Source organism: Cyrtonyx montezumae, unplaced genomic scaffold (assembly GCF_038088225.1).
Source record: "Cyrtonyx montezumae isolate F1298 unplaced genomic scaffold, pur_monq_1.0 scaffold_11, whole genome shotgun sequence".
NCBI lineage: Eukaryota > Metazoa > Chordata > Aves > Galliformes > Odontophoridae > Cyrtonyx > Cyrtonyx montezumae.
Window position 1 is genome coordinate 477,852 of NW_027071837.1, and position 26,067 is coordinate 503,918.

General features: G+C 54.3%; 1 protein-coding gene across 1 annotated transcript in view; it reads right to left on the minus strand.

Moving 5' to 3' along the window:
• The window catches only part of OPHN1 (oligophrenin 1), a 45,546-nt gene extending 19,697 nt beyond the window's left edge, over positions 1–25,849 (minus strand). The window contains exons 1-7 of the mRNA XM_065729224.1: positions 25,649–25,849; positions 11,568–11,663; positions 8,397–8,458; positions 6,798–6,869; positions 1,681–1,782; positions 1,056–1,166; positions 310–414 (exon numbers count right to left, since the gene is read on the minus strand). Of these exons, the coding sequence (XP_065585296.1) occupies positions 310–414; positions 1,056–1,166; positions 1,681–1,782; positions 6,798–6,869; positions 8,397–8,458; positions 11,568–11,663; positions 25,649–25,802 (702 nt within the window). The 5' untranslated portion in view covers positions 25,803–25,849. The remainder of the gene's footprint in view (positions 1–309; positions 415–1,055; positions 1,167–1,680; positions 1,783–6,797; positions 6,870–8,396; positions 8,459–11,567; positions 11,664–25,648) is intronic.
• Positions 25,850–26,067: the final 218 nt, after the last annotated feature.

The following is a 26,067-nucleotide window of genomic DNA, read 5'->3' on the forward strand; positions in this document are numbered from 1 at the left end:
CATGAAAACTGAAGGCCTTTTTAGAATGTACAATTTCAATCTCATGAAGCTGGAAGGAGTTCTCAGGCTTGTTCATGCACGGGGTGAAATGACACAATTTTGACAGCCTCCTCTGGAGCACTTGCAGACTGTCCTGTGCAGGAGAGCAGATGATGTGTGTGAAGTAAGGAGGAGATAACTGTCTCTCCACTTCCCAGAATGCAAACATAGAGTGCATTCTGCATGGAAAATACTTCCTAAAAGTTATAAGATACAAATGAGAACAGAAGTCACATGCAAAAAAAATATTCCAGCTGGGCAGGAACATACATTCTGCAGGCTGAGCTGGAGCTGCTGCTTGTAAGGGAGGAAATCCTGCGTGAGCTCAACCGTCAGGTTGTTGTAAGTAAAGAGGCTGTGAAGAAAAGCCAGCACCTGCAAAGGAGGGAAAGGATACAGATGACACTGATCTTCTTCAGTTTCTAATCAGAGGGAAGTCTGGCAGGATGCAGCTTTGAGAAATTACGTACACAAATGTTTCTTTCTTGTAGTTTTGGAGGGATGTAAATTGACTTACTGACCACAGCATCTCTAATGCCTAACTCTGTCCCCCACAAATATACTGCCTTGGTGAAACACAACCCCAAATGAAAGGCACTGCTCAGGAAGCAGAAGCAGACCTGCAGAGAGCTTGTCTGTAAGGCCAGCACCAGGCAGAGCCCTGGGCACAGCCAGGAGCTGGCAGTGCTGCAGCCTGGGCTGACAGAGGGACAGACCTCTGAAGTTTGCTTACCAAAAACAAGGCATCCAAGACTATTAAGAACAAGTCCTGCCTACAGCGCACTTACTGACCCACTCTTGGGATTGACAGACAGACCTGAGAAACAAGTCTGTGGCTTCACAGGGCTCCAGCAAACACCACTTATGGAGGCTACGGAGCAGCAGCAGCCCCAGCGTGCAGCTCCACCACAAGAATCCCCAGGACTGCCTTCAGTCTGGTAGCTCACCCCTTTCTGTGACTGTCAGGAAGACCTGAGCATCCAACAACAGCTGCTGAAAGTAAAAGGAGCTCCTACCGGTTCCACAATACTGAATTTCTTGCTCTCTTGTACTTCCTGGATCTGGTACACATACTCAAGGGAGGACTCAAAGAAATTGTGCCTCTCTTTGTCAACCTGAAGGTCGGCCTGAAAGAAAAAGGGTAGGTAGGTAGAAAAAAATCAATCACATCCATCCAGTATTTGAGCAGTGTCTCTCTCAGCCCAGAAGCAGTCCTGCCCTCACTGCAGGCAGAGCTGCACAACGTGTTCTGCTCTGGATTTCAGCACTGTGCACAGAACCAGAAAACTCCAACACTGGCTGTCGTTCTCAGACCTACACTTCCCTGGCTCCCCCACATTTACAGATCAGAACTTCACAGCACTCAGTAAGAACTATGCTTTCCCTATGCACATTAGTTGTTCCAACATAAGCTCCTTCTCCACCCACAGCCCTGCTGGTGAGGACAACAGTGGCCTGCCCTCCGTCCCAATTCCTGCTAGGACCTGAAACCAGCAACTCCAGAGCTGTGGCACAAGGTGGGACACTGTGGCATGCAAAGTTACCACACCTTACACAAATTTTGCCTAGCAGAGGTGTTTGTAACTTGATCAAAGTGGTGATACTGCTTCTAGACCTGACTGAAGAAAACCCCAAACACACCTCCTGTAACTGAGACTCCTTCTTTTTAGAAGAGAGATGCAAATGGCGATCCAGCATGGAGTAAAACTTCTCACCATCCTTCTCAAACTTCTTCTTTCTTTCCTGTAAGGCAAGAGTTGAAGCAGGACCAGTTACTGTGTGTCTCAAAGAAGAACATGCAACAGTACCAACTTCTTCACTGCCACTCAGTATTCCCATGGAAAAGTTCTGGTGGGATCAGAACAAAGGTCACTTCTCACTCGATGCTTTCCACGGGTATTTGCTTACATTGCATTTAGTTATACTGTGTGACAAGCTCTGGCAACACTTTATGGCACAGACACTCTAAATATTTTCTCAAGTCAACACTGTGGCAAAAGCCCCATAGAAGAGGTACTGTTCCCCTCCTCAATCACTTCAGTGTCAGGTAAACGTGAGACGCCCCAACGCACCAAAAACATATTCACAATCCGCTCTTGTGCTGCTCACATAATTCAAAAACAACTGGGTAAGCACTTCAATCCCAAGGACATGTCCAGGATAAGAAAAGATTCATTAGGAGCCTGGCACTCTTCCATTTTGAAGCTTTTATCATCTGCTTCTGAAATGTATGAGAATGAAAGCAGAAGAGTGGATGGGCGACACGAGGGGGTGAAGTCATCACCTCTTCATCAGCAGTGGTGGAAAAAGAGATCAGAAACCACGAGGTCAAAACTTACACAGATTTTGGTGTGTAGAGCTTTGCCTGAATACAGCCCAGGGAATGCTGCATGGAGCCTCACAATGATCAGACTCCACCTCCTGGGAGTCCACTGCAGACAGCCTGGTTCTTATTGACCTATTTCACATCTCAAACATGCAAAGCACAGGCATGCAAACATGTAGTGTGAACTGATCTGTTAAGAAGGACTCTACGAAGGAAGCACTGGAAGAACAAGATTTGCTTGTTTGGACAAATCCTAAGAGGTAAATGTCTGGAACAAGAAGAGAAAGAAAACAGAATGAAACCCTGAGAGGACCTGGAGACAAGCTGGGCCGAGGAACGTGTCTGCTTGCTGAAGCCTCACAGTGACTGCCAGTAATCAAGAATCAACCATCAGCAGAAGCCAGGTTAAAAAATACCCATATAAGAAGGCTAACCATCTTCTGAAAGCTCAGAAAGTGCAAAGTGGAGTTAGGACACCTCACCCTATTGTGGAATTAACGGTATCTTCCAACAACTAATTGCTAAAAGCCCTGAAATGCTGTTCCCTTGCGACATTTCAGCAAACACACCAGCAGCACCGAGCAACAGGCCATGAAATAACAGGCAGTTTGCTCATGAATTCAGTAGTGCTTGAGTTTTGGGATGTGCTTCTCAATGAAGTTCTTCTTCTCCCTGTGGTTAGTTCTGCTGTGATGTTGTGCTTCCCTGTTCCACCTGCACAGATTATTACATGGGATGCCCTGTGCAGTGGGAGGGCCCTTGCCTAACTTTCTGTTTTCTGGGCCCTTTGCTCACAGTGGCTGCTGCTGTGTTATAGAAGTGCTATGTTGTGGTGGGCACACACACTCAGTTGTTCACTGGAGCATATGAACCTTGTACGCCCTGGGAGGCAGCACATGGTCCCCCATGTCACCCTCTGTGGATAGCATCTGTTGGGGATGGGCAGAGGCACTCACATTCAGCAGCCAGGCCAGGGCTGGCAGCAGCTCCCTGCAGCCTCCAGCACTCAGGCTCATGGCAGTGGGCACAGTTCCTTACAACAACCTCAGACAAAGGCTGGACAAGCACTCCTGCTGGCTGCCTTCCTCAGGAGTGGAATTCTCACCTCACAAGCATCCTGTTTCCCCATTCCTTGCACACTGCTATTTGACCATTAGCAGAATGCAGGAACACTTGCAGAGGCACCAGCCTGAGAATTCCTGCTTACGTTCAACTGCTCAGAGCAGAGCGGGCAGGACCAGCAAACCCTTTTACTTGTAACTGCACCTCCTGCATGCCAGACATGCTGAGATGGTGAGGCCCATGGCCAGGACTGGGTATCTCTTCTGGTATCATCCCCTGCACACCCAGCTCTGTGTTTGTAATGTATGCCTCACAGTGAGGAGACTCAGCCATGAAAACCAGAGAAGAGTGCAAAACCCAATGTGAGAAGTGCTGAGCTGAGCAGCCAGTGCCAGGAAGGAGTCAGAATAAAACAACACCCTCACAGCTAATGCTGGCCAGGAGCAAATCCAAAGCCAGACAGAAGCAAAAGCTGCTGTGAAGCAGAAAGTGTCACTTCTGTGAAGTCTCACCTCAGAACTGTCTGCCATTGGGTGCCGTGTCTAACAAAGCCAGGAACATAAGATTACTTTCATTTTAGTAACAAGGAGTCACAGAGTCCCGTGGTGCCTTGCAGCACGTGCATTAAACCAGAGCTGCACCCCATGCCCACGCTGGTCAGAGCAGCACGGCCGGCTCACGGCTCGTTGCATGGACCCAGACCCACTGGTGATGGTGAGCTGACCCCACGCTGTGATGGGAGGTGCCTGGGAGGCCTGGGTGAGATGCAGAGCTCCTGCAGCAGCAGCCCTTTGGGAGCAGCCACGTGGGCTGCCAGGCATCTTGTGCTCTGGATAATTAACATACAACTGAAAAGCAGGAGGATGTACTACAAATCCCTCCTGATTTCCAAGCCAAGGATTCTAAGAGCTTGTTGGCTGCTGAACAGAGTAAGCCAAGACAAAAGGGAAAAAAAAATAGAAAGAGCACAACAAAAGAACCAGCCAGACTGGAGCACAATCCTGAGAGATGAGCACAAATTGATTCCTCATGAATATTCAGCAAAGGGCAGCATTATTCCCCACTGACACTTGCCAGCGCTGGAATCCAAGAAGCCACCCTACTCTGATCTGCTCATGGCAGAGGGGATCCCACCCGAAGGCAGCCAGCACAAAGCAGCACACCTTGGGAGTGGTAAGGGCACAAGGGGACTCACCATCATCTATTTGCTGACTGTGAACAAAGGCACAGCACAGAGCCTGCCCACAGACAGATGGCACTGGGTTCCCTTTGGTGGCTCCGGGCCACAACCACTCACAATTTCCCTCTCCATCTTCCCATTTGCAGCAAGCACATCTCTAACGACCTCTCGTTCCTTCCTGAGAGCTCCACCATCCCAGCTACCAAGGCCACACATCAAAATAATCTCATTTTCCAGCATCACTGCTTCTCCCAGCACTGCTGGCACTCAAAGAGCTTCTGATGAAGAGGAGATGGCACGTGGCAGGTCACAAAATCCACTGAGTTCCTAAAATGGGCGTAGTGCAGCCTCCAAGAACGTGAGCGCAGGCAGTCCCACGCTCACCCTCCCTCACCCGGGGCCTGCACCCCTCTGACACCAGCTGTGCCCTTCCCAGTGCCGCCCTTCTATTTGCTGCTTCATTTTGAGCAGAACGAGGTGCCAGGCCAGGGCTGGGAGATGGGTGAGCTCCGGCTGTCCTTGGCTCCTACGCAAAACCAGCAACTCACACAGCTGGAGTGACAGCCCCGCGGGGCACGAGGCCCCAGTGAGCACCCGGGAGCTGCCCCCAGCACCTCACATGGCAGGAGGAAGCTGCTCGTCCCCAGGAAAATGGGTTAACGTAGGCTCAGATGTCTCAGTCAGCCTGCCTGGCTTCTCTCCAGCCACAGTCATTACAAAGACTCGATTCAAATGCTCTTCCTATCTGGCTTCAGCATCTTGCACAAAGAACAGAAAACATTTCACATGAGGCGCCTCTGCCAAAATGTGGGAGACGAATCCGAGGGCACAAGCCATGCCCGCCGCACCCGCGGCCTGCACGACAGCTGCGCGGCCTCCTGCATGCCGCGGGGGGCTGAGGCCACGGCATGGCAGTCTGGGGATGGAGGGGAGGGCCCCGCCTGCCCTGGCCTTGCTGCAGGGGACGCGAGCAGCCTGAGCCCCGTGTGCTCTCTGAGCTCTGCAAGCCCTGAGCCCCGTGTGCCCTAAGCCCTCCCTGCAGTGGGGAGGGAGCACAGCTCTGGAGGAGAGCTCCAGGTCACAGGCAAAGTGACACTGGCCCAAGCAGAAACAGCCTAAGAGCCATGTTAACACTGTCATCTTAACATCTGTAGGCTGTTACCCTCTTGACTTAAGTGCTGCATAAACATGAAGGGAGAAAAAGCTTGACCTTGTCCCCCCAGATCCTCCCCATGACTCTCTGTAAACACTCGGGCTCACTGCTAACGCAGGCAGGTCAGTCAGAGGGAGGCTGCTCTCAGCCCCGTGTGTTTGTGATGCAGGTTCACAGCCCATGAGCCCAGAGGAGCTCTGTGAGCCACACCAGTGGCCGTGCTGCTGTGCTGCGATGCTCCTGCTGCTGCGAGGCACGTCTCACAAACAGCAGTTGTATGGGGGGATTCTGAAGGGCAGGATGGTGATCAAGTACCATTTCTTAAATCCTGTATTTATACAACGTCAAAGACTCCAGATGGGCTGGGCTGAATCCAAGCCCCAAGTGTTCTCCAAAACATCTCCGTTTCTGAGCTGGTTTGGAGCCAGCTCCATTGCAAGCTGCCGCAGGGTAACGTGGAACCTGGACTGCTCCATAGAAGACGAGGGAAAAATAATCTTTCCTGCTCAACATATGCACTATTTGATTTTTATAGTTTGTTTCTTTAAAAGTTTCATCCATCTGAAAGACTCATTAGAAGTTTCGCTTTAATATTTCATAACAAAAGCTCTCAAGTTTTGCTTGCTGGCCCCTGCTGCTCATCTCCCCCCTTCTCACTCCAGGACACGTCTAGCAGGGTGAAGGATTTCATTTTCAGTAGCATTAAATGAACAGAAGGGAGAAAAGGGAAGATACAGGGAATCATTTTTAAACCCACTTCGAAGCAAGCATTCCTCACTCAGGACAGAGGCAGAGCTGGAATTACACCAGAAGAGAACCCAAAGAATTCAGGGAAAGGTTTTGGAGCTTCTACAGTTGAAAAATCAGACTAAAAGTCACTGCAGCATTGAAGCATTAGACAAGGAAGATTCTGAAGGCATGAAGCCTACATGTGGTGCAACAACTGCCTGCTTTTACAGAACAAAAAGCAGGAAGAGAAAGGAATTCAGACAAGAAAACAAATCCGCTTAAATTCAAGAGGAACAAGTCAGTCTTACCTTGGTGAACCCTATTTGCTCCTTCCGAAAATTTTCCAAAGGTTTGATCAGCAAATCACTAGCATTCTGCACCTAACACACAGAGAAACACAGTAAGGACAGGACACACATTCATTTTCTCCAAAACAGAGGCTGAGCAGGGCTGGACGCCAAGAACTCCTCGATCTTTTCTAAATGCCTCTGGCTCCAAACTTGTGCTCTGTCCACAGGTGAAGTCACTTAACCTCCTGTATCCGCACGTTCCCATTAGCAATGGACAGAAAACATGAAGCACAGCCCATGAGGCTTTGTGGAACTCAGGGAACTAACAGAAGGGTTTCCCCTCGCCTGCCATGGGCACCGTCACGTGGTGACCCAGATCTCTCTCTCCCAAATTCCCCGTTACTCCCATAAAATCCCCAGGGCCAACCTGCTGGAGCTGGAGCCCGTCAGGATGTGCACGGTGCTGGCTGCAGGCACGTGGCCAAGGCAGGCTTTGCTCCTGGTGCCCCTGCAGGCCCAGCCCCAGAACCAGGCTGGGAGCCCTCCGCTCACACAGCACAGCTGTGCTCCCTCTTGCTGGCCCAGCAAGCTGCTGTACTAGCCCTGCCTCCACGACAGCACCACGGCTGCTGCACGTCAAGCTGGGAAAAAAGGAAAGCCTGCCCTTGTCTCCCATACTTTACGGAAGAGAGAAGGGTCATGACCCTGCACTGGTGCAGTCCTTTCAGGCAGCATAATGCTGGTGAACATGACAACGGTATGAAACATCCTGAGAGAACTACTGCAAAGAGACCAGTCCTGCAAGTGGAAGGCAAAGCCAAAATAACTGGAAAAGTCAGCTAAGCTCTGTGAAAGCACCAAAGATTGCTGAAACTATCCCTTCTACTCACTTACCCATTGCAAAAGGAGCCACGGCCTGGGCTGTAAATAATACAGAATATCATGCTGCCCTCCTCCAGCCTCTTACTGCCCTCCTCCCATTGCCTTCCCTGCCCACGGACACGCGGGGCATTGCAGCAGTGTCCCTCCAGCACTGCCAGCCCTGCGGTGTCAGCCCAGCCTGCCTGCCTGGCGTGGGCTCCCACTGCTGCACGAGGCAGGAGCAAACAGTGCCAAGCAGCTCATTCCTGGCATGCAGTAAAAACTCTCTTCCGAGCCTAACCTTCGTGTTTTTCCTGGAATTAGGAGTGAAATGGGAAGCCAACACTCGCTCTGTATCGAGGAGTTTTGGAGATGAAGAGGGCACATGACAGCAGCGAGCAAATCTTCCTGCAGAGCTGCGTGCAGGGAGGGCAGTGGCACAGCACACACTGTCACTGGGGAGAATGAAGCTAGAAATACACCCAGAGTGAGCCCTGCACTGCTGGGCCATGCAGCGGAGCAACTGCGTGGCATGCAGAAGTTCTGGTGCTGGAGTGGGATTGCCCATCCCCATCCCAGCCAGCACCCTTCCCCCTGCTACTCAGGACGTGGGCTGCAAACACAGTGTCCCACAGCTGCAGCTCCTGCATGACAAGAAGCTTTACACCGAGCTGCATTCTGCAGCTGGGCCATGATTTAGCATTTACACATTACAACCAGGCAGCAATTACCAGGATGCAGTCAGGATCCTCTTACCATCATTGACCTCTCGAGCTCTACCTCCTGGAGAAGCTCTGCGAACTCCTTGAAGGACTCAGCTGCAGGGAGAACAGAGGCACAGTTAGCATGGCAGAGCTGGACGTGCTGCTGGAAGATCTGTGCTGGGCCATCCCCGGAGCTCTGCACTGCCAGACAGTGAGGAGCCACGAGCACTGCCCAGGGCTGTGTGCTGGGAGAGCTGCGGGGGCTTTGCTGGGCCAGGACAAGGTGTAAAAGTACCCAAACAGCCGAGATTATGTATAGCAACAGAAAGCACAAAGTCACTGTGCTTAGGAAGGAAGGGCAGCAGCTGCTGAAAAGGTTATAGGTGCTGACAGAGCTCCACACAATGTTCAACAATGAAACAGAAAGAATCTTGGGCAGCAGTATTTTTCTTGGAGTCCAACTGAAACAAAAATAGTTATGAAACCTTTCCTTTAGCAAACTGAAAAAGCAAGATTTGTTCAGTCTGGTGGAAAAAAGAGAGCAGGTGGGAGCAGCAGGGCTCCTTCCAGGAAAAGGGGCGATCACGGAGCAGAACATCCAGCCGTGCTCCCTGCCCCAGAGGCCAGAGCACAGAAAGCAGCTGAACTGCTAACGGGGCAGACTGCAGCCAGATGCCATGGAAAATCCTTCCCACCATGAGAGCAGTAACACCACTGAAATGAGAAGCGCAGAAGCCGCGGCTCTGGGCAGCCATCCATGTACCTGCACACAGCACGGAGGTGTGCGGAGCCCCGGGGCTCCTCCAGCTGCACAGCAGAGCTGGGAACTGCGTGGGAGAAGGGATGGGTGCAGGGCTGTGCTGCTGGGGGATGTTCCCATGCACAGCCCCCAGCTCCAGGAGCAGCAGCAGCACCTGCAGGCAGCACACAGCGGGGCTTTCTCTCTAACATCTACTGGAATCCCTTGCTCGCAGTTCCGAGCAGTTCAAATACCCGAGAACTAACCAGGACGCCTGGCAGAGCGGCCTGCAGCACAGCTCAGAGGGCTCTCAGCAGGGACAGCCACGGGGGAACAAACCACACACACAGTGAGGCACACACAGCAACAGCTTGTGCCGCAGACAAAGGCACAGGATGCAGACTGCCATATCTGCAAGCTGAGGGCTCCACAGCCACAGGGAAGGCCTTTGGAAAAGCACCTGTCCTGCTGAAAGCAGTCGTAATGCTGCTGTGCAGTGAGCCAGCGTGAAACTGCACTTACAGAACTCACTCTGCAGCTGCTGAGGCAGACACAAAGCAGAGAAACCACAGCCTCGTGATGCAGGCACTCAGCTGGCACCATCCACCCACAGCACAGCCTTCCTGATGACTCAGTGCTTTTGGAGCTCTGCTGCACGCTGAAGGACTCAGAGCCCCACACAGCAGCGTCCCTGCAGGGCTGCCGGGCTGACCTCCCTCTGCTCACTCACAACTCGTGAAATCCAAGGTGTGCACACAGGCACTGGGACCCAAGTGCAGGGAGCTGAGCTAGCAAAGGAGTTCACGCAGGGTGGAAAAAGCCTCCAGCTCTGGAGTTATAGGGAAAATGTCAGTGCCTAGAAATTTTGCTGGCTGTGCTTTTCTTCCCCTCCAGGAAGAACACAGGCACACGAGGCCTGGCTGCAGCCACAGAGCAGCCCCTGAATGTGACCCCGCACCGCAGGGCCAGCGATGGAGCCCCAGCTCACAGTGCTCACAGCCACCACTGCGGGTGCATGGCTGTCAGCTCAGCCTCTGCCTCCAGGAGAAGGAGGAACTGCAGCACTGGTTGTATTTGCAGATGAAACACGTTCCCTGACGTGTGATAAGAGCTCAGCTGTGTTTTGCTTAATTCCCATCTCCTGTGCATCAGATCAGCTCCTGCGCTCACACACATCTGTACTCTTCAGAAGTCTGACAGCTCCTGGAGCTGTGATGGAGATGCCAACACCCTGCTCATGGTTTGGGAACGAGAAAGACTTGCAGAGCAGCTCAGGCCTGAGCAGATACTGCAGGCTTGCTGCAAGAGGGGGAACACAACATGGACATTTTCATACCGGGTGATCCAGGCCCTTCTCTCAAAAAAGCAAAACAAATATGTCCCAGCGAAAACAGAAATAGGGAAAAACGCTTGTTTTGCCCCTGTAAGTGTTTCACATCTCTCCTCTCCTCTCTGCTCCCCCACACAGCTGCTTGCTTTAAACCCCTCTGCTCCCCCAGGGTTCTTTACAATGCAACAACTCTCCCTGCATTACCCAGATGTGTTTAGAAATGCAGCACCTCTATTTCCATTACATTTGGAGGCTGACACACTTCCCGTAGACTTCACCTAGCAGCTTTCCATAAAGGGAATTGGACTTTGAAGGGCACGCCGTAATCTGCTTTGAACAGCTTTAAATAACACAACCAGCAGAGCAGGCTCCACTTCCTTCCCCCTCCAGCGACAGCTGAGACCTGACATCAGCATGTCCCACTTGCAGCCCCCAGCAGCCTGGCAGAAGCTGCCAATATTTCAGAAGTGCACCACAGCCTCCACTGCAGTGGGAGATGTCCTGCTGCCCCAGCATGCCCCCTGCTGCCCCAGCCCCCCGGAGCTCAGCCAGCAGTAGGAGCACTCTGAAACACAGCGTGCTCCCTGCACTCCCCGGGTGCAGCTGGCAGCTGTGCAATGTGTACAGCATCTGCTGGGCACGCAGAGGGGAAATAATCTGGATTGTTAATCCCAAACCAGATGTGTGGGGAGCAGCAAGACACACGTGCCACAGGCTTCCCTTCCATGCAGACACTGACTGGGGACTATTTCCCATACAACAACACATCCAGCAGTACACTCGTAATGGCAGTCTGGAGCCTGGTGCCTTTCGCAAAGCAGCACGGGGCTGCTCTGTGCTTGCAGGATACCTGCAGCACAGCCAAGCAGCGAGAGCAGCAGCACCCACCAGGCTCAGGACATGAGGCCAAGCACATCGTGCTCCCTCTGCACTGGGGACATGGGATGAGCCTCACGACCAACAAGGGAGGGGACAGCAGGGAGCTCCCTGCAGCACACTGTGCCAGTGCTGGCTGGGCACAGTGGGGCCATGGAGAGACAATGGGCTGAGGAACCTGGTCCTGGCTCTGCTCAGAAGCCATCAGTATGGGCAGGCTCCTAAAGAGAGAGACTTTGTCAGTAAGTGAAAGTTTGCGTCAAAAGATGAAAACTTACCAATATTGATCTCATCGTCTGTTAGGGTGTCACCAATAAAGTCAAACTGAAAGGACTGCAGAGTCTGGGAGAACTTCTGCACTGCCGAGGAGTAACCTGGAAAAGGGAGAGAGAGGGCTGTGTTCCTGCAGTGGTTATACAGAACCCTTAGGAAATTTACTCAATGGAAAAACACAGCATACACTGACGTGGTTAAAAACAACCCGGTGTCACCAGGAATTTGCCTTTGTTTGCTTTGTGTAGAGACAGAAACTGTCACAAGGAAAGTGCAGGGCCCAAACCAAGAGCCCGCGGGGTCAGACAGCGCAGCAGCTGCCGAGGGAGCTCCGGCCCGAGGCAGAGACACTTCCTGAGGTGCTGCAGCTCAGCCCCAATTATTTTTGGACTTTGCAGAGACATTTCTAGCCAAAGGGATCCTTTGTGTCTTCGCATCCTGTGTGGCTGCTCCGCAGCTTTCTGAGTGGCTCTTTGTTTACATCGCTCCGACTACATTGGCAGAAGCGCTCCGCCAGGGCTGGGGTGGCATGAATTCAGGGCAGCCCAAAGGTGGGGGCAGGGGGGGATGGCACCCACCAGTGTGGGCAGCGTGGGCTTCCTCCAGCAGCAAACACCTGAGGCACAGAGCGGCACACCGCACCTTGCACACAGCCAGCAGGGTGCACGCACCGACACAAAGCAAATGAGTCACTTCAGACTTCAGTCTACGCTGCTGTTTTGGGCTGCACAGCCCCAGAACAGACTCCTCGATGGAGGAGCATCGGGGCCGGAGCTCTGAGAAACTCAGCAAGTTACAAACGTGGAAGGGGTGAGGGAGCAGATGTCAGTGCAGAATGGCCAAAAATGAAGGTTCTGCAGAAAAAGCAATATCAATCAGTGAGGAGCTGCCCTTGCTTAAGTCCGAGCTACTACTTGCATTTCTGTCCCGAAGAGAGGAAGGGGATGCAGAGCTGGAGGCACAGCACAGCCCCAGGACACTGCTGCTCTCAGCAGCTCCCTCGGAGGGGCCAAAGCGCTGCCCTTCCACGGGCACACTCAAGCCTGAATGTGGCTATTTACAACCAGCTGCCAGGAGAGCACCAGCGTCAATGGGTGAGCTCTCACTCAGAATGATGTCATTAATTGGTGGAAAACCTCTGCAAATAATTCACTTTCAGAGCGCGCAGTGCTCAGTGCATTCACACGCTCCAGGCTGAGCCTCCTATTCACCCCTCACTCAGGCACAGCTTTGTTCCTCCCTGCTGACCATACCTCACTGCAGCCCTGACCGCCTTCCACTGCTCCCCACACCTTGCTGGGCTCTGATAGCCCTAACCCTAACCCTGACCCTAATACCAACCCCAGACCTAACTTGGATTGAGGGACACTTTTCCCTCGTGGTGTCAGCACAGCACTTCTCCCCGCCATCACTGTTCCTCGGGCAGCTGCTTCCCCTTGTTTCTTTCTTTATAGGAATGGAGTAAGGCAAGAGCAGAGGATTTCAAAAAGCCAAATCCAATACATTTTAAACCAGAAAAAAAAACTCAACTGTATAACTGATTTAAGTTACATTTTCCTTTCAGAAAGCTGTCTGCCATGGAGCTTCACTTGCCAAGTTCCGAGCTGAAGCAAAGCCATGTGGACATGCTATAAACCACATCTCACGTTAGCTTAATGGCAAAAAAAGGCCAGAGCCCCTTAATGGGTCTGGCACCGTTCGGTTTCATTCGGCACAGGAATTTCTTCTCTTTTTGGAGGGATGCCCTCATCCTCACTGCTGGCCCAGGCCCCAGCTCCAGCACTGCCTCCTCGGTCCTCATCCCAACCACACCTCAGAGTTCACGGCTCCCAGCAGCTCCTAGCAGCAACTGATCTCCTTCCCACGGTAGAGGAGCAAAGGCAGCACAGTGCTTCAAGAACAACCACAGCCTCAGGGCCCATTCCCATTCTCTTCCCTTCTTTGTGTATAGGGATTGCTGTACAGCACCATTTATTTCCATTAAAAACAGTTTTGGTGGCTTTCCACCCCCGCTGAACACTCCCCAGCACAAACACAGCCAGGTTGCTGCTGCAATCCACTCGGAATCCGCACAGTGAAAGCCAGTGCAAGAACAAGGGCAGTGGTGGCTGTCAGCACGTCCCCAGCACGTGCTGCCATCACAGGGAGCTGCCACCTGGGCAAGGCTCCATGCACGGGCATGTTTTCTCAAGACAAGATGAGTGGTGCCCAGGGAACAGCCCTGGAGGTGCCCTGGACAGAGCACAAGCACAAGGCCAGGGAGGCAGGAGGTGCCTGGTGCTTGCAGATAGATTCTGCACAGAGAGCAGTCACACCACATCTAGGGTTAGGAAGGAACTGAATCAGCTGGAGGGAGAAGCGGTGCTGTTAAGGTCTGGGATGGCTCTCAGAGATCACTTAATGGAAACCAGATTCCTAAGGACCAACATTACACGCCTTTGCACACGTACAGAGCCTTGGCTGAACACTGATTTCTGACAAATCCTATATATACACTACAAAGACAGCACTGGGCACTCCTTTAGTAAGAAGACCACTATTGCTAGGATGGGAGTGTGTTGGCAAGTGAAAGCAGGGACGGTTCTGGCACCTGCCCCAGCTGCAGAAGTGCCTGCTGGCAGCCAGCCGCAGCAGGAGCAGCATGAGGGCTGTACCCGTGATGCACAACGGCCCCCAGGCACAGCATGTGCATTTTCCCTCATTTTCCTCCCTCTGATGCAAACACACGGCTGCCAGGCGTGCAGCCCCTGCCCACTCCCAGCCCTACACACACACAGTGCAGAGCTGGGAGCAGCAGCCCCAGGCTCTGCTCAGCTCCAGCAGCATGCAGGGCACAGAGAGGTGCAGGATCACAGTGCTCTAATTGCAAGCCAGGAAAGCACATCAGAACGCAGGCACAGCTCATCCAGTCCAATACCAGAACATCTGATGGCTTCATGTCAGCACTAAGGGCTCAGCACGGCTTGTTTCCATGGAAATGCAGCAAAATGAATTTGATCGGAAATCCTTTCAGACTCCTCTTCCTTGCAGTGTTCAGCACACAGTGCTGCCCTTCATGGCCTGTGGCCACAGGAACCTGCTCTCCCAGGAAAGATGAGGTCCAACCTTTCAGCAGAGGACAGCGCTGACCAACGGCATCCGGCAAAGGGAGGGAATGAGGTGGCAGTGGGACTTGAAGATAAACGCTGGGAAAAACAACCGCCCCAACCTGCTGTGCAGAGGCTGCAGAGCACTCACACCTCAGCACCTGCACAGCTGCTTGCCACTGCCCAAAACTTATGCAGATCAAAGACACAAGGCACTCCATTTTTCTATCCCGCTTTCTTCTTCTCCAGATTGAAAACAGAAGCATCACAACGAAGTGCATTTATATAGGTAGATATATATTTGAATTCTGGCAATCAGTTTTTCAGGCAATCAGTTTTTCAGCTGGGGATGCACCCACATTCTTCCTCTGCTTTGGATACTTCCCAACTTTTTGTACCACACTGCACAGAGCTGAGCAATGGGATATGCAGAACACGAGAGACTCCACTTCTGCTCTGCCACGAGGAGAGGCCTGAAGGGGAGAGAATGTCTCCATTGTTAGCAACTCCCACTGAGTCATTTTGCAGGGAGTTGCAGTATGAAGAAGTTCATCCACACTGCAGTCCATGAGCAGAGGTTTCCTGCGTGTGCCCGGCCCCGCTGACCGCTGCCCCGCTGACCGAGCAGTGCCTGCAGCACAGCCTTGCCAGGCAGCACACAGCACAGGGCTGGGGCTGCTGCACTCACAGTGTGCACTGACTCCACCAAATCCCCAGACATCGTCCCACCAACATACCTCAACTCTGAAATCAATGGAGCTGCCCTGGCTGCACACAGATGTGTCATTAAGGCAGTGAGTAATCAGCCCTGACTCAGTGCCGTCAGGAACAGTGCTCTCCAGCTGCCTGAACACAAAAACATGTTGATTTTCTCAGATGGGAAGAAGAAATAAAAATCTTCCGGTTGTCCCTGCAGGCGGTCCCGGAGCCACAGCAGTGCCCTGCCATGGGAGCAGTGCCTTGGCATGGGAGCAGTGCCATGCCATGGGAGCAGTGCCATGCCATGGGAGCAGTGCCCTGCCATGGGAGCAGTGCTCTGCCATGGGAGCAGTGCCCTGCCATGGGAGCAGTGCCCTGCCATGGGAGCAGTGCCCTGCCATGGGAGCAGTGCCATGCCAGGGGAGCAGTGCCTTGCCAGGGGAGCAGTGCCTTGCCAGGGGAGCAGTGCCATGCCAGGGGAGCAGTGCCCTGCCATGGGAGCAGTGCCATGCCAGGGAAGCAGTGCCTTGGCAGGGGAGCAGTGCCTTGCCATGGGAGCAGTGCCTTGCCATGGGAGCAGTGCCTTGGCAGGGGAGCAGTGCCTTGCCATGGGAGCAGTGCCATGCCATGGGAGCAGTGCCTTGGCAGGCTCGGTGCACGAGGGATGCTCCTTGTCAGGTACCTACAGACAGCCCATTTCTGAGCAGGCAGTGCTCTGCTTTAACCCCAGCAGGTTCTCCGCAAGTGCCCCACAGTCCTTTGGATCTGTGGGGATTCAGGAACACATTTCATGAAGGCCGTTCTTCCAATGCTGATTTGGGTTTTCCTTTGGCCACAAACAAACAGCCAGCATGAGCCAAAGCCAGCACAGCAGCTCTGCCAGCTGCCACGGCCCCAGGGCCGCTCCCAAGGAGCCCCCCAGCCTTCCCCAGCCGCCAGCTCCGATGCGGGCAACGGGTCAGCTCAAGCAATGAAAGTAAAGAAAGAACAAAAGCCCCCCAAACTGCAAATGAGCACAGGATGCTCTGCAGCCCAGCAGGCAGGGCATGGGCACGGGCACCTATGGCTGTGCCCACAGAGCTGCACCACAGCATCACTGCTGCTGCAAAGTTCCCTCTGCTGCACTAGCACCACTCGTGAACCAACGCTGCTCTCCACGAGCAAGAGGCAGAACTCGGCTCTGAACGCTCGATGCCTGAAAGAACAGCGTTTCACCTCTGCCATTTCCATGGCACTTTGACCTGACCCAATGGTTCTGCAAAGCTGGAGCAGTTCCTTCAGCAAAACAGGAAAAAGGCAGAAGGCAGCCAGGGCAGAGCGCACGGCTCACTGAGCGCAGGTCAGAAACGGCGAGCAGCCCAGAGACCAGCAGAAATGCTGAGATGTGAGTTAAGAAACGCTACCACTGCAGCTTATGTCAATCCTGTACGTTCAGATGCTCATCCAGCATGGCAGAGGGAAACTACCACGTCTTCTTCGTTCATTTTCACTCCAGGTTTACACAAGGGCTGCATTCAGGATGAGCTCCTATGGCCCCAGAGGATCACAGGAGCTGCCCGCTCCGCCCAGTGCTTCATCCCAACCAAACCCACACAGCACAAAAGCCCCAGGTCACAACTCAGCTCCAGCAGAGCCTGACTGCAGAGGCAACACATCTCTTTCGTCTTTCACCTGAGTTGCAGTGATGTGAAGGAAAACGTTTCATGGTGCACCAAAGGGCTGCGGCCATGTTTCTTTCTCAGTGGGGTCTTCTCCTTAGGCCTGCAGAAATTTCAGACTACCCACCACCTAAAGCAAAGAACCAGTGGAAGAGAAAACTATTCATCACCTCCCTGGAGTTTATTAAACTCGAGTGATGAAAGAGAGCCTTTTGAGAGCCTGAACATGTGAGGAATGCTGCCCCACTGCTGCTCAGCAGGCACGGAGCTCGAGATGAAGGTGGAGTGGTGTTTCTGCAATGAGGAGAACAGCAAATCCCAACCGTGGTGCAGAGGGGCTGGCAGTGCCCGGGGCAGTGCCTGGCTGCCTGGGCTGTGCAGGCAGGTGGGGCAGGCTGCTGGCCCCCCCGGGTGTACGTACACACTGACTGATGCAGGCATTTCTCTGAGCATCGCACTGCTGCTGCCATCCCTTCCTAAGCCCTCCCTAGCCACACAGACATCATGATGCTGAGCAGCCACTCTGCAGGGAACACACTGAGCCAGGGTGAGCAGATGGTGTTTTAGGAAGGGCAAAATGAAGGGAGATGGCCCTGCAGACACCGGGCAGGGCCACGCAGGATAGGCCTGGCAGTGGGCAGCAGGAGGGTGTGCTCTGCAGGCCGCAGCTCCCTGCAGCTCCCGGCTGTACAGGCAATACAAGAACAGTGAAAACAAACACGAAAACAAGAGGCTCTTTTCCGGGGCAGAGCGCGAGCAGTCCCCACAGGGAGGTCTCATGATCGGCAGCGCGGCCGAGCCATTCCAGCCCAAGCTCTGCGGATGGGGGCACGAAGCGGCTCAGAGCTGCCTCCCATCACAGCACAGCTCAGCAGGGACTGCAGAGCTCCCCGAGGAGGGCCAGGCAGGAGCACAGGGACTCACACGGGATGGCCGAGGGCGGAAGATCTCACTCTGTCTGCAGGCTGCACCCCACATCACCATGCCCTCAGCGTGCTGCTGCGGGCGGCCAGGCACCAGCCACAAACAGCGGCCTGCCCTGCGATGCCGGGGAATCAGCCAGGTCCTGGCAGCAATGGGGCTCCTCTGAGCACTGCCCCATCACAGAGGGGACAGTCCTCGGCTGGGCACCACAGGCTGAGCAGAATGCCTGCATGGCCGGGCTGGCAGCACCAGCACCCTGCACACCCCCACCCCTCCCATGGCTGCGCACCATTCCTGGGACCCACTTGGGGCCGGTGCTGTGCAGGGTCCCCACTGGGCAGCATGACAGCACAGCAGCAGGTCCTCTTTGTCATTCCTTGTTTTCACAGCTGCACTGTTCAGTAAGATTAACAAAATTATTCTTGTTTAAAAAAGTTGTAGGCTCAGCACTTTGTAATCAGCCCTGGCTGGAGGAACAGAAACCAGACACAAACGGAGGGGGAACGCTGCAGCGAGCGGCTTGGAGCCTGCTATGAAGCTACTTTCCGTTTAGAAGCTTTATCTCAGACTATCCAACTGCTCTTATCACCACTTAAACTGCACATGACAATGACTGTACCTTTACCTGAACGGAGAACCTGGTGACAAAATGACACCAGCTACAAGGGGTCTTTCTGACGTGTCCCAGAAACACAAAGCCAGCAGGAGCTGCAGGACAGCATCTCTCTGCAGAGGGATCCTGACAGCAGCTCAGAGCAAAAGCACACACAGCTCCACGCCACCAAAAGGAGAAGTTCCCAAAGGCTTACACCTCACAGTTCCCAGCTGCTCCTATGGAACATTTGTTTAGTGTTTAGCAATCGTTGCCTGCTGAACTTCACCAGCAGTTTCCTTTTGGCATGCTCAAAATTCGTAAAATGGAGCGAGTTGTTCATAGCAAAAACTCTGCCATCCTTCTTCTTTGAACATCAGGGTTCACACTGCACAGAAACTTGGTAACTCTCAAGACCAAGTGCTGAGCAGCACTCATTTTGGGGACAGACACCCACGGTCAGCTGGTCCGTGCAGGCAGCAGCTCCTGCTGGACGCAGCCCAGATGCACAGCCCGGGGCTCGGGGCTGTGCCAGAGGGCAGCGTGGAGCTCAGCTCTGCTGCAGCACAGCTCGGCACAGCATGGCACAGCACCCTGCCACGCTGCTCCAGCACGCACAGCACTGCAGAAGCACCCGCACACAGCTGGGGGCTGAACGAGGCAGCCACATCTGCAGTTAGCAGTGTGCTACCAACAGAATTATTAACCAAAGAATTCAAAGCATTTCTCAAGGAAAAAGGCAGAAGAGCTGAGTCTTCCCGTGGTGACTCAAGAGGAAACGCTTTAGTCAGCAGCAGTGCTGCTGCGAGCTGTGGATTTTGAGACACGCTACAAAACATGGATAACACCCACATCCTTCCAGGGAGCACGCCAAGAAGGCAACAGAAGATGGAAGAAAAGCTGTGTGCAAGTCTCATGTGTGGCAGAAGAGCAAACGTGCTTAAACACATGAAAGCTCCGCCGTGCTGTGACACTGCCCACGTGATGCACGCAGCCCATCTCAGGGCTCTCACCCTACACCCATCCGCACCCGCCCGAGGTTACCCAAGCAAAGCAGACAGCTCTGTGCCCACTGCCATGGGTGCTGCCTCCCTCCTCAGGCACAGTGGTGGGAATCAGATGGGGGTGCAGACCTGGGCTGGGAAAATCCCCCCCAAAATACCGCATTTCAGCTTGTTCTAAGCGGGATGACACCGGACCACAGCACACCCCAACAGCATCTGTGCTGCATCAGCAGGGGATGGGGAGAGGCAGGAAGAGCTGCCCGGTGCTTCCCACCCCAATCCCTCCCCAGGATGGGCTGGAGCAGCTGCAGCCAGCAGAGCTGGCCCTGCCCAGAGCATCGTGTGGGCACACAGCTGCCCGGCTCGTCCCGCAGTGCTCAGCACCAAAGCTCCCTCTAACAAATGCACAGCGAGGAGCTCTGGCACAAGGGAAAGTCCAGCCCCACTCCTGGGCTATGCAGATACTGTGCATGCTCCTTTTCCTTCCTGCCTGCCTCTGCAGATTAGGTTTTGGGGGTGGCTTGCTTTATTTAATTTGTCAGTTAGTTGGTTTCTGATTAAGGCATATGTGTTTTAGATTTCCACCAACTTGGGACCTCCAATTCTGAGCACAGAGCCTAAACAACAGGAAAATGAGTTTCTCTGCTGCTGCCAGGCTGCGGGCAATCCCCCTCCTTCACCTGTCCAAGCACCGTGGGAGCAGGGAGGGCTGGCAGTGGCACACAGACACACACAGTACTCTGAAGCTGAGCACTGCTTCAGCACTGCACGAGGGCTGGAGCTCCACTGCCCTCAGGAAGGCAGAGAGAGGTCACAGGGAAAGGCTCCTCAGTGAGAGGAACCATGTGCAGTGGGAATCTTTATGCACACGCAACCACGTCGGTAACCCAAAGCTGGAGCACCTTCAGTCCCCTGCTCATACCAGCACTGCTGAGCACTGTGGTTCCTCCATGCAGACATGCAGGCATGAGCTAGCTGGGGATGTGCTGAGCTCTGTGCTGCCCCACCATGCAGCAGGAGGGTGCAGACAGCCGTGCCCAGTGCTGCTGCAGGGAGATGCTCAGGAGCACACAGCTCCCTTCCAAGAGACGTGAAGGCTCTCGTCCTGCTCCTGTGTTCTTGGCAGAGGACATACGTGGTAAAAGAATGGTTCTTGGCTAACGGAGTATGTCCTCAACACCCTTAATTTATAGAGTGTAAACGGCTTGATTGAAGAGATGTTCCATATGCAATTTATTGCTTTAAAGTTGGTTTGCTATATTTTCAGACAATAAAAGCTGAGACATTAAGAGAAATAAATTAGAGTTGTCAATAGTAACTCCATGTGCTCCTGAAAATCTTCCTATAAGGGCTAGGACAAGCATTGGAAAGCAGTGGCTGCAACAGCCAAGCAAGGAAGGAAGGAATTTTCAGCACGTGCCAGTGGACATCCAAGCAGCTGCAGAAGAGCAGCAAGGAGCAGGAAAATGTAAGCAGATATTATTGCTAGAGGGGAGTGCTGTATTTTCCAGCAAGTCATTTTCCCCCTGCTGAAGTCCAGGAACGACTTAACACCAACTGCTATATGGTAACTCACTCCAGGAAAGATGAGGAAAGGTGTCCCCGAGGCAGCTCGCTGCTTCAGTAACAGCCCAGAGAGAAAGCACTGGGGGCAAATGGCAGCTTCGTGCCTGTGGAGCTTTCCAGAACCCCCTACTTCCCATGGGCAGTGAAGCGGCATAGGTCTGGACACGGGGCTGAGCACAGCTCCAGTTCCTGCAGGAGCACTCAGAGCCGCCTGCTCTGTGCGCAGCTCCAGACAGACTCCCCGCAGTGCTCTGCATCCCAAACATTCCTTGGAAGCTGCTTTTATCACTCCTGATAACGCTGCCCTGCGCTGCTGCAGTGACAACTGCCACCTCCAGACACAGGGAAGGCAGACAGGCCAGGCTGAGCAGGGCCAGTCCATGCTCCCCGTGCCCTGCCCATCACTCCAGGTCTGGTCCTGCACAGCTCCGTGCACAGCTCAGGTGCTGAGTGCTGCCTGAGCACAGAGAAGAGCAAGGACAGACGTGGAGGAGAGCACAGGGCTGTGTTTAAGCAGTACCACGATCCCGGACACACGGCAGCTCCTCACACTCATCTAACGTGTTTACACAAACAGTGCATCCACACGGATGAGCTCTGCAAACCCCCACAGAAGGGCCCTGCACATCCCATGCAGGCAGCACACGCTGCCTCAGGCTTTGTGCAGAGCATCTCACTGCCAGCACCTCCGTGTCTGCCCACTCAGCTCCAGCGCTCTGTGTGCCAGCAGCTGAGGGGCACCTGGGGCACGGAGCACCCTCCTCTTCCTCCCTGCTGCAGAGGAGCTTCAGCCTTGTTCACACATGGGCAAAAAACAGTGAAACAGTGCCTGGATCTAAGACACCACGCCGACAGCCAGAAATCTCAGCACGAGGGTTTCAGGCCTTTGTCTACAGACTTCACATGACATAGCACACCGGGTTCTGCAGGAATCAGGCAGGCACTCCAGGGCTGCTTTAATCTCACCGAAGTATTTCATATTCTTGACATGCTGCTTTCTGCTCTGCAAAGCACTGAATCCTCGAGCACTGTCCCTTATGGCAGCACACGGATCTGCTGTGAGCTCTGATGGCACAGAGCTGAGCAGCGCTGCTGGGGCTGCTGCGTGGTGCCGATGGGTGTGAGCAGCTGCTCTGTGCACAGAAACGCCTGTCTGTTCTCTTCTGTTGCAGACAGCCACGCAGTTTGCAGGCACAGACACCTCTGTGCATTCCCTTATAGTGCCTCTCACACTGCCTGGAGAAGCTGGCATGCAAATTCAGAAGCAATCTGCAAAATTACACACCGTGCAGTAATGGAGTTCAAAAGCATGTATGCAACATCTGCGTGAGATCTCACAGCTCTTCAGCTTCAAAAGCTAGCTCAGACCTTTGTAGAGCTCACAATTAATAAAAACAGCCTCAACTTGACATTTATCAAACTCCACTTGATATGTAATTGTATGGGAAGATCAAAGACCAGGGAAGATGGATGCTTCTGCATAAATAACCACAAGCCCAACAGAAAGCAGCAAGCCCCACCAAAACAACAACGAAAAGCAAAACAAGGCAGCACCCAGAGCCACGGAAAGAAAGCGACGCATCGTAAGACAGCAGCAGTGCCCTGCTGAGTGCCCCACGACACAGCGTGCTGCCAGGGCTGCTGCTGCAAGGAAGAGGTGCACGGCCACCACGCGTGGTTCCCTGCCTGTCACACCTGCACGGTGAGCACGACTGCACCTTGTACCCGCTGGGAGCAGTGACATGGCACTCCCTGGGAGGAGGAAGGCAGGCGGTGCACCCGGAGCTCCTCGCCCTTCCTCCTGCCCCATGGGGACGTGGCCATGGCAGTGCAGGGCCTCCCGCTGCGCTGCGCTGTGGGGCACGGGACTGGAACGGTCACTTGGCACCTCCAGCAGCTCTGAGCACTTCTGGCACGAACAGGGAAGGATACGGCCAACTCTGCAACAAAAATCTCTCTTATTTTGTCTCAGTGTAACTTTTTTGCTATCTGTGAAGTCCAAGACCATTACATTACAGTTGCCCAACATTTCGCTTTGCTTTAGTTAGTTCTATTTATTTGGCACCACCTCCTACTTTGCCACCTCAGGGCGTCCTGTGTACAGACAACTCCCTCTTTTTTCCAGCTGAGAAAGCAGCACAGCAGCAGCAAAGTGGTGTAACCAGGGAAGGAACACACACCGGGACGTGGGGCTGCACAGCACTCATGGGGTTCCACACACGGCACTGCAAGGAGGAGCAGACAGTCCTGGATGGGGGAAAACACCCACACACTCAGATCTGTTCCCTGCAGAGGCTGCAGGAGCTCCGTGCACCGAGCACCACGATCACACCAGCGTCCCCAGCCCCTCGGTGTCATGCTGCATCCTGCAGCAGGACAGGGATGTGAGCACCAGCAGCAGGGAGCTCGTTTAGGGCTGCACACCCACAGCCAGGATAGCCCTGCTGGAGGCATCCAACCCAGCACACTCAGTCATGTTGTGAACAATCCAAACACCCCAAATGGAGGTCACTGAAACAGCACTTCTCAGGCACTGGAGGCTCAGCCTGTGCAGTGACACCAGGCAGGATTCTCATTTAGATTCTGCCAGAACATATTGAACATCTCCTTACTTAGCTGGTGGGCCAATGCAACTTCAGCTCGCCACATGCTCCTACAAAGAAAGCAACCAAGGAGAGGACATCTGTGCACCGGGTACCAGGACAGCCCAACGCAGCAGCGCCTAAAGCAGGGATCTGCAGAACCTCACGCAGAGTCACACTCACTTGATCTTCCTATGACTTGGCAAATGGAAAACAAACCACAGCTGCGGGCAGTTTGAGGGCTTTGGGTCACACAGAAGCCCAGCAGACCCTCACGGGGCAGCGTGCCTTTCTCTGCACACAGCATGTGGATGCTGCCATGTGCATAACGCAGGGGATGTCCACGCAGACAGGTGTGCTGCTCGCGGGGTGCTGTGCTGCAAGGAGGTCCATCTGCCTTATGTCTTGCTCCAGTTATTTGCTGATTGAGTCAGCAAACACGCAGATCTGATCCTTGCAGGTGTGCAGAGCTCAGCCCTCGGTGGGGTGGATCAATACCCGGCCTGTGGCACGGCGTGATGCACAGGGAACTGCAGCCCACGTCCCACACTGCACTCCTGCTCTCAAGTCCCCTCCCACCTTTTCCCGAGCCCCACCCTAACCACCACTTTCTTCTTTACATTTCAGTATCAGCTGTCAACTACTGACAAGAGAAAACCTGTTACCTTTCAGGGTAAATATTAACTGTGAGGCTGTGGTGACTGCTAACAACCGTTCCCAAACAAAACCAAAATAGCTCAGAGCCTTCAGATAGCAGGCAGGTCTGACAAGAGCAGACAGGTTTTGATTTGTTGTTGTTTTTTTTTACCTAGTCCAAGCAGAGATCTTTAGTTTCCTCTGCAGGACATCAGCACCCCACCAAGCTGTGAGCTGCTGTTTAGGCCACACCAGCCTTTGTCACAGCCATTTTCCAGATGGGCACACATGGGCTATGCCAGACACAGGCCCAGGAACACAGAGCCCTGAGCTGCTCTAAACAAAAGGACAGCAGCTAAACCTGCTAACACAAACCCAAACCAAGCAGACAAGGAAAGCAGCACACAAGCACACCCTGCATGGCAGGATCTCATCATCCCTCGGCCTGACGCACACGCAGCACTAATAGCAGCATCCAGTGCTACGTTTTAACAGATGTGATGTGAGAGGCAGCACAGGGAAAGTACATGCACAGCTCCTGGAGGGAAAAGCGCAGACAAAGGGCGGGACGTGTGGGGCTGGGGCACAGGGCTCGGTGGCAGTGGGTGAAAGACCCGCCCCGTGGATCCGAGGGCATCAGCGCTTCTGAGCAAGCGGCTCCTTTAGAGCCGGCTCTACGTCCGCGTGTGCTCAGATACCATTCTCTAACAAAGAGAAAAACAAAGACACACACGTACACAAAGAGAAGAACTGCAGGCTGCTTCTGGCCCGAGCTCTTCGCAGATCTACAGTTCTCTGGCTCTGAAGCAGCTGGCCGTCCCGGTGGGGCCCCATGCAGGTACCTGTGTGACCCGGCCGGGAAGGACACAGAGTGCCTTCATCGTGCACAGCTCTGCTGTCCTTAGAACAACGCAGTGCGTGGGAGCTCAGCAGCCCTGCGTGGTGCCTGGGAGCCCTGCGTGGTGCCGGGAGCCCTGCGTGGTGCCTGGGAGCCCTGCGTGGTGCCTGGGAGCCCTGCGTGGTGCCTGGGAGCCCTGCGTGGTGCCTGGGAGCCCTGCCCGCAGCCCCTGCGTGGGCACCAGCACACAGCAGGCACAGCACTCCTAAAGGCACCGCGGGCAGAGCAGGAAATACACTATCCAGAAACAGCTACGCGCAACTACACCCTCCCAAAAAAGCACTCTCGTTTAGAGCATTTCTAAAAGAAAAAATAACATCCATTGTCCTATTGTTCCCCGCTCCCATCGCAGCACCGCAGGCACAGAGGCGTCCGGCAGCACCGCGGGGCACAACCCGGGCTCGGGCAGAGCCCCCCCCGCCGCCCCCGGCCGGGACTCACTGCGGATGGCGGCGATGAGCGCGTTGCCGTCCTTGATCACGTCCTTGATGAACTTGTTGGTGCGCTCCAGCTCCTGCTCGTAGCACTTGAGCCGCTCTCGGAAGTCGGGGCTGTCCAGGTAGCAGTCGCTGAACTCCAGCGGCGGGTGCCCCATGGCTGCGCGGGGCCGCTCCGCGCCGGGCACGGCCGGGATCCCTCTGCGGGAGGAGGCGGGCTGCGGGGCGGGCGGGCTACGGCAGCCTCCCCCCGCCGCGGGGACCCCGCACCGCGGCCGTGCCCCGCCCGAGCTCCCGCCCCGGCCCCGCCCGGCCCCGCCCCGCTCTGCTCCGCGTCCCCGCACCGCTCCGCACAGCGACCCCCGCTTCCGGGCGGGGCGCGGCGCTGGGGGTGCAGTTCCGGGGGCGCGGGGTCGGGCGCAG